This window comes from Emys orbicularis, chromosome 10, assembly GCF_028017835.1.
Source record: "Emys orbicularis isolate rEmyOrb1 chromosome 10, rEmyOrb1.hap1, whole genome shotgun sequence".
NCBI lineage: Eukaryota > Metazoa > Chordata > Testudines > Emydidae > Emys > Emys orbicularis.
Window position 1 is genome coordinate 59,339,984 of NC_088692.1, and position 8,919 is coordinate 59,348,902.

Here is an 8,919-nt window from a genome sequence, read left to right on the forward strand (position 1 = left end):
TGTCATTGGCCCAGATTTTAAATTCAAAAGGGGCTGGAATTCCACTGGGTTGTGGGTTGTTGTTTTTTGTTTTGTTTGTTTGCTTTTTGGGCAACCTGACTGGCTCTTCACCATGTGGAGAACCCTTTGCAAATGTAAAGGCTCTACATCTTCCTCCCTTGTATAGAGGGAATGTGATAAATGAGAGGGGGGATAGCTCCCTTTTGTGAACACCCAGCCAGCCAGTTAGCTATGGAATCCCTCTTGGTGGTGGTTCTCTACTTGCTTTACCTGTAAAGGGTTAACAAGCCCACAGGTAAAAGGAAAGGAGTGGGCACCTGACCAAAAGAGCCAATGGGAGGGCTAGAACTTTTTAAAATTGGGGAAAACTTCCCTTTGTCTGTGTGTTGTGGTTCTCCACGGAAGAGAGGAACAAGGCAGCAGTTATGCTGTGAGAAGCTTAAGCCAGATATGAAAAACCATCAGATCATACCTAGAGATTGTTTATCTGAAACCCCAGATATGTAAGTAAATGTCTAGGAAGACACAATTAGGTTTATTTCTTATTGGCTTGTGGACTCCTCTGTGCTACCCCCAAATGCTTTTTGTTTTGCTTGTAACCTTTAAGCTGGACCTCAATAAGGTTATTTTTGGCGTTTAAATTTTTAAGTGGGTATTTTAAATCTAGCAAAAGCCTAAGTTCCAGATGTATTTTCTTTCTTTATGTTTTTAATAAAATTTACCTTTTTTAAGACCAGGATTTGATTTTTGGTGTCCTAAGACGTTTGTGCATGTTGTTTAATTAGCTAGTGGCAACAGCTGATTTCCTTTGTTTTCTTTCTCAGCTCTTCCCCGGGGGAGGCCTAAAAGGGCTTGAGGGTACCCCCCCCCCCACCTTGTGCCAGAGTGGGGAATCAGCCTTGACAGGTATTTGAGGGTGGTAGTGGTGGGGTGTTTAGAATAGTTAGATCAGGGTGCTCTGATAGACTGCTGGATGACTCCATAGGGAGATGTAGCAGCCCTGAGAGTGCTCTAGCTTACACCAGGGACAGCTCTGATCCCTGTCTGCCTCCAGAGTCCAGGAGGCACAAAGGTGGTGCACAGCTATCTTACCACTTGGCTGCAGCCCAGAGTCAGGGCTGATATATCCCTATTAGTTACCTAAGAATGAAGGGTAGCAAACTAATGTGAGGGCCTTGGCCATATGTACATGATGTTACTCTACATTTACAAGGAGTTCTATTTTTAAACCAGCCATTGAAACTTACTTGAAGGAAATGAGGATGTTCCCACTGAGCAGTACAGATTGTTATGACACACACATGTAACCAGAGTCATTGCAACTCGTTTGTGTGGTGTGTCTTTAAATGTAGGATTTCTAAAGGGAATGCTAGGAATTCAATAGCAGCGATTCTAGCAGGGTGCACTGTAAAAATGATAAACAAAAGAAATAGTATTTTTCAATTCACCTCATACAAGTACTGTAATACAGTCTCTTTATCATGAAAGTTGAACTTACAAATGTAGAATTATGTTCAAAAATAAAACAATGTAAAACTTTAGAGCCTACAAGTCCACTCAATACTACTACTTGTTCAGCCAATCGCTAAGACAAACAAGTTTGTTTACATTTATGGGAGATAATGCTGCCGGCTTCTTGTTTCCAATGTCACCTGAAAGTGAGAACAGGTGTTCTCATGGCACTTTTGTAGCCAGCATTGCAAGGTATTTACGTGCCAGATATGCTAAACATTCATATGCCCCTTCACGCTTCGGCCACCACTCCAGGGGACATGTTTCCATGCTGATGAGGGTTTCTGCTTGATAACGATCCAAAGCAGTGCAGACAGACACATGTTCATTTTCATCATTTGAGTCAGATGCCACTTGAGGAGGGTTGATTTTCTTTTTTGGCGGTTCGGGCTCTGTAGTTTCCACATCAGAGTTTTGCTCTTTTAAGACTTCTGAAAGCATGCTCCACACCTTGTCCCTCTCAGATTTTGGACAGCACTTCAGATTTTTAAACCTTGGGTCGAGTGCTGTAGCTATCTTTAGAAATCTCACATTGGTACCTTCTTTACGTTTTGTCAAATCTGCAGTGAAAGTGTTCCTAAAATGAACAACATGTGCTGGGTCATCATCCAAGACTGAAATATGAAATTAACGTAAAATATATAGCAGAAAGTTGGTAAAACAGAGCAGGAGACATACTATTCTCCCACGAGGAGTTCAGTCACAAATTTAATTAACGCATTTTTTTAATGAGCGTCATCAGCATGAAAACATGTCCCCTGGAATGGTGGCCGAAGCGTGAAGGGGCATATGAATGTTTAGCATATCTGGCACGTAAATACCTTGCAATGCGGGCTACAAAAGTGCCATGCGAATGCCTATTCTCACTTTCAGGTGACATTGTAAATAAGAAGCCAACAGCATTATCTCACGTAAATGTAAACAAACTTGTTTGTCTTAGTGATTGGCTGAACAAGAAGTAGTACTGAGTGGACTTGTAGACTCTGAAGTTTTACACTGTTTTGTTTTTGAGTGCAGTTATGTAACCAAAAAAAATCTACATTTGTAAGTTGCAGTTTCACGATAGAGACTGTATTACAGTACTTGTATGAGGTGAATTGAAAAATACTATTTCTTTTGTTTTTTATAGCACAAGTATTTGTAAATCAAAAATGAATATAAAATGAGCACTGTACACTTTGTGTTCTGTGTCGTAATCGAAATCAATATATTTGAAAATGTAGAAAACATCCAAAAATATTTATATAAATGCTATTCTATTATTTAACAGTGCGATTTAAAAAAATTAATTGCACTTAATCACAATTAATCCCTTGACAGCCCTACAAAGAAACATTGCAAAACTCTGCTCACCCGGGATGAGCAATGATTTTGAGGACAAGGTTGAGTGAAATAGTATACTTTTTTTTCATTATAGTTAACAATGTGGCAAAGAGCAAGTGAATGGATTTTGCTCACTGCTAAATTTTCATGACATTAGTGAATGTAAATGAAAGTAAAATAATTTTTCTTCCTATGCAAATTCAGCAGATGTTTAGCCTATAAAGAATAAGGGCACCTAATTGAATAGAAAAAGGCCATGTTATAATATGTGAGCTAAAGTCTCTTCTCCAGCCGAGCTGTGCTCAGTGCAGGACTGGGGAAGGGGAGGAAAATCTGGCTTTTAAGCTCCTTTTACACTTCCCTGAGCCCCAAGGCTGCTCTAACTTACACCTTGCTGCCCACAGCCTAAAGGGGCCATTCCAGCAGCCAGAGCTCAACTTGGCTCAGGGACTCTCTGGCCACACCCACTTTCTTGTGGCCATGCCCTTCCTCTGGTGTGTGGAAAGGGGAGTGGTGTATGATTTGCGAAGGTGACTGTAACCCATCCAAAGATTGTCCTGAGTTTTCAAGAGGCAAGTTAAGAAAATTTTAGGATTGCCTTGCACTGCCTTGAAGCAGTGCAGAGCAGCTGTTGAAGGCCCAGAGATCTGACCCCATGTTTTGTGCTTCCCAGAAACTGGGAAAATGGACATTTAGCCTACAGTGTCTATTTTTTCATCTATATTATACTGGTTACTCTTTATGCTTAAATTGCGTGGCTTTCTATTATAAAATGACTGAGGCTGACCACAATCTTTGAGCTTAACTTTATTACATTAATATGGGCAGCCACATCTCCTCTTATATCAACATGTTCAGGCGAATATGTACAGCTTTTTCTAAAGGCTGCTCTCCACTTACGCTGCAGAGGGGAGCAAAAGCAATAAGGAATTGGGTAGTGATGCAGAAGGGAGTTGCCAGTCCAACTAAATTAACTCCTCTTCTGCACCTTCTCCCCTTCTTGCAGCAACAGAAGGATGCAGGTGCAATGGAAAAATAAAAGCAACACTGCCTGAGAGGGAGTAACGAGGGAGAGTAAGTCCAGACAGCAATGAGGGATCCAGATTGGTTCCCTTTATGCACTCCTGAATCATGATCCAATGGGGAGGCAAACTACAGAGGTTTTTCAAATTGCACTCCCTTCGCCAAAGCACCAGAGCTGGAGTTCGTCCTTCTTCAGAGGAGAATGGGAAGATAACTCTGCCAGGTAAACTCTTCTCTATGTTTTGTTAAAGTTTTTGTTTAGGAATTTCCATAGTTTTAGAGGTAACTGTAGTTTAAAAAAAACCAGAATGCATGGGACCTTTAGGTCAAAGGGATCAATATAACTTAGGACATAGAGATTTGAGCATCGTATGAGATCTGTGTGGATCATTCATTACACCGCTTATGAGGTCCACAGGAGTCCCTGTAGGATTGAGTTTGGACTTGAAATCTACACTCTTATAGTGCATCTAGCTTGCTGGTACACATTAGGACTTTAAGAACTCCGTGGCCTGTGATTATATTGAACTCCAGACCATCCACCTAGAGGTGGGGTGCGGGGGGACATGAAAAGAAGGTGTGTATTTGGGGTAGGGAGGATTGAAAACAGAAAATGTTTCACTAAAATATCTAGCTCTAGAGCTTGCAGGTTTATAAATCATATGGCATTCACAGGCATGGGAGTGGTTAATTGACATGGTGGTAAAAAGTCAGAAGCCCAAGGAGCTTTTTCTATACTGGGCTCACATTGGCAGGCTCACCTGTACAGCTGGACTGGTAGATGCACTAGTGGAGAATTATTTTTGATACAATTCTCTACTGCAATCAAGGTCTAAAGAAAGAAGGCCAAGTTGGTCTCCTTGGTCATTCAATCCTTGTTCCCTCCACCCAGACTACAATTGCTAACTAGTGCCAACTAGGGTTTTTTTGCTTTGAACACCGGTCCACTAGAGACTGGACAGAGCCCACAAAAGGGATCTCCTGTAGGGTTTAAACATCCATTAGATAGTACCAGCTTTCAGGCCCTACCAATCTGGCTTGGATTTGGACCAACAGCATCTGAACTGATCCTCAGCCATCTAGCCCCTTCTTTCCTGGGTGTCTCAAATGTAGTGTAAAAACCTTAATTTAGGAGTACAGTAGCAGACTGCTGAGTACGTTTCTCAAGCAAGTCACAAGCTGTGCTATACACGTATGTCTCATCGCAATCACAGATATCCCACGTCTAGCCTGAAGTGCTGTTCTTAACCTTCAGCTTGCACATGAATACAAGTTATTCCAGTGCTACAGAATGTGAGAGCAGTTCTGTTCCTTAAAAGACCTTTGTACTTTCTGTGGTCACAATTCTTCGTAATCATGTTGTGGGGTGACTACTGAGAGAACTGTTTCTAGCACCTTCCATCGGAGGTTCTCAAAATACATTACAAACTTTAATTAACAAAACCTCCCCTGATCCTGCTGAGGTGGGTATGCACTTCCACCCCCATTCTATAGATGGATAAATGGAGGCACACATGGTTTCTTTAAGACCGCGTTAGAGCCAGAAAGGAGAATTCAGACCTCCTGAGGTCCCTGTTCCAACCATTAAATCCCACCACACCGATTGTAAAAAAAGGAATGTTCACCCTTCCCCTAGCCATGGTTACCAGTTTTATGTGCTGAACTCCTGGCCTGGTGTGAGCTATTCTCAGGCTTGTCACAATTTGTATGATATTTGGAGGGGGAGGGGGGATGGAGAGGGAAGGGGATAAAGATTTTCAGTGTCTCATTGAAACATGTTGTAAAATGCTTCGTAACAAGAGCAAGAGACATTTATACCTGTCTGAAACTGAATCCAAACAGAGACAGTCTTGTTGCCAATGAGGGAAACTTGGCAGGACTGTTTTCTTGCGTCGCCAGTGTCTGTCTGTGTGGGAAGCTTTGAACAAAGACGCTCTAGTCCCCTAGGGTCCTGGCACTCCCAGGGCAAAACCAGTCCCTTCCCCTCTTTTTCCTCTAACACTCTCACATGCATGCACTCCTGCGCTTGCGCGCTCAGTACGACTAGCTACAACAACAACAAATTAAACCCTACAGTGCTGGTAAACTTACAGGAAAGGAAGATTTAAAAAAAAGAGAAAGAGCTGGAGCAAAGCCAGCGTCCCCGAATGACTCCAGCTCACCAGCCCGCCCCTGAATGACGTGCTCCACCCCCTCCTCCCCAGAGGGCAGCCATGGCTAAGCCTTGTTCTCTTCATAAGAGAGAGGAGTTTCCCTTCTCCCTCTCTGGGTTTCTAGTTAGTTTGAGAGCTCAGGAATCTTGCAACTTTATCTTGCATTTAAAAGGAAAGCAAAGATGAAGCATAAGGGGGCAATGTTAATAGACTTTCCCCAAAAATCAAGCAGCAAAACCCTTTGCATCAGTCAGAGGAAACAAAAGCTGGGCAAGACACAGTGCAAGGCAAGCTGGCTACGGTACCAAGGATTCAGCATGCCTCTGGCCATGTGGCACAGGGAATATGTCACCACCCACACACAACTTAACACTCCATATTACCCTGTCCGCTTCCCCAACACCGAACTCAAAGCCTAAAACCAGAAGGGCTCTCATCCCATGTGCCACATTGGGGGGGTAGGGGGGGGGCCTGTGGGATGTCATCTGCATCAAAGCTAAAACTAATTATGGCTGGTAATTTGTTCCAAGTATTTAGTTTTTATTTTTCCTTATGCTATTTATCTGTGGCCATACTTGAATTGTTACAAATGTGTTCGTTGTTTGAAGTTCTTCAGAGAACGGCCCATGCAAGCAAGCTCTAGTCTGTGTGTGGTTCTCAAGGTGCTCGCTACGACTATGGCTGCGAGCGAGCATTGGCCACCTAAAGCTTGCGGTGCTCCCTAACGGCTGGCCTAACCCTTCTCTCTCTCCAGGAGTGGGGTTTGGCTAAGTTTCAAGATGGCCATGTTAACACTTCCAGCACACAACTCTGTGTGGCCGTTTTCATGTGAGTACTCACAATATTTTTACTTTTTCTGTGTACATTCTTGCTAGCCAAAAGAAGTGCTTGTATGAAAGTTCACAGAAAACAACTTAAGAGAGTCTCGAACACTGGTCAAACTCAGCTGGTGGTTTGCATTCAAATGGATGTTTGTACCTGAGGATGTGGCCAGCTGCCACCACAGCCCCTTGGAGATTGTTCTTACAAGTGTATCGGGGAGGGGGAACACAGGAAATACCTCCATGGGTCTCTCTCTCAACCTCTCCCCATTCTCTTCTGGGCCACTCAAGTGTCTACTGCATAGAAAGAAACACACTGACTCAGGTGTCACTAAAATGTTTAATTTTAAATTCATGGATGTGGGTGTTGGAGCTTGCATAGGACGTGATGGGCTGCTGATTTCAAGGTAGTGCCAGAAGCAGAGGGTAGGGAGCTGTAGGCAAGAGGGGATGCAGACATAAGAAGCAGTGGGTGGGATAAGAGGAATTACATGAGGGGGGCTAGCAGCTGAGAATTACAGCTCTGTGGAACCGTCTACTTACACCTCTAACACTTCATACGTACGACTAAAGCAATGAAAATAATAAAGTTAGCTTCACATGGATGACAACTAGAATTATTATTCCCCAAAGTTTTATTGTGGGCTTGAGTTCTGAAAGATGAAATCATAATGTTGGCCAAATGCAAGTTGGGGGAGGGGTCTATTTATTAATTTATGACAAATTGTAATGAATAAATCTTTGGCCAGCTAGTAACTAACCTGTGTGGGTCCTTAGATGAGCTTTGAGATGGGAAGATTTGCCATAAACTTTTTCGCACCCCACGTAGTGGCATTTGTGCTTTTTCTGGGGTGACTCGGGGTCAGCCCGGTTTCTTCCCCGTCTGCTCCTTTGTTTGGGGCTTGGCTCGCTTACTGCAGCCAGGCTAGTAGGTGTGGCTGCTTTTCCTTCTCCACGCTTGCCGGCTGGGGAGACACTTTCCTCCCCAAACTCCTGAGGAGGAAAAGAAGGACTTAGTTTTTCCCTGTTATCGATGCTCTCTGTTTTTTCCATCCGAACGGTGGCAGAATTTGGGACATGCTGGTTAAGATCTGCTAAAATCCTGGCCACCACAAACAGCGACGATCCATTGTCTTTCCCGGTCTCTCTTACTTCCCGCTTATTTTCTCCATTTGATAGAGGAGGAGGTACTGCTGCATCAGGTCGGGGATCTGCGTCCCCTTTGGGACTGTGGATAATAGCACGATTGGACATAGAAACAAGGCACTCGGCTGCAAAATGATCCACGTATGCTGCTGTTGCCATTTTTCATAGGTGTGTTTAAAAAAAAAAATTGCACGTTTTCCCTTTTAAAAAAAAAAAAAAAACACAAAACCAAGCAGACTTTTCCCCTCCTATTTCTTAGGATCCCTTTGTAGAAGCCAGGGCTGACTGAGCAGCTATCCTAAATGCACTCTGTTTGTGAAGATTGCACCCAGCTTGTCACTAAAGAGAAAAGGCATTTAAAGTCCAATGAAAGAAAAAATCATAACTCTGGCAGCTTGTTGCTTTAAGTGGGAATTAACGTTGATCTTCTAGAGTGCAATGAAATGACAAAAATGCAGTTTCTCTAACCCGTCCATTGCATTGTGACAGTAGAATAAGCTTTCTCCGTTATTGCTCCTCTGAGTGTTTCAGAGCCCCGTGGGGGCGTGGCCTGGAAAAACATCTGGGTGTGATGTCACAGAGAGCCACATCCTGGGTTGATCAGGTTAGCAATGAACATAGACTTCAGCTGCTGCTGCTGCTGCTGCACTGAGAGAGAGAGAAAACAGCACCGTACAAACAGAGATGTGGCTGTGAGCTTGAAGTCAGCAAGGGAATAAAAGCAGGCAAATGAAACAAAGAGTGTGATTGGTTCGGGGAAGGTGTTGCATAGGCCAATCAAAGTGTCTATGCGGAAACCTCCACATTTGCAAATTTCAAGTAGCCAATTAAATTCTTCTTACTTTATGACTCAGCAGGAGGCAGAAATTCAAGATAATCTTTGGCTCATTTCTGTGAAATCTTCCTTGCAGAAACAAGCTCATTGATTCTGGGTGTGTTTT

General features: G+C 43.2%; 1 protein-coding gene across 1 annotated transcript in view; it reads right to left on the reverse strand.

The window, feature by feature from the left end:
* The window catches only part of KLF13 (KLF transcription factor 13), a 44,324-nt gene extending 35,660 nt beyond the window's left edge, over positions 1-8,664 (reverse strand). The window contains exon 1 of the mRNA XM_065411823.1: positions 7,594-8,664. Coding sequence (XP_065267895.1) covers positions 7,594-8,137 — 544 coding nt within the window. The 5' untranslated portion in view covers positions 8,138-8,664. The remainder of the gene's footprint in view (positions 1-7,593) is intronic.
* Between the last annotated feature and the right edge of the window lie 255 nt (positions 8,665-8,919).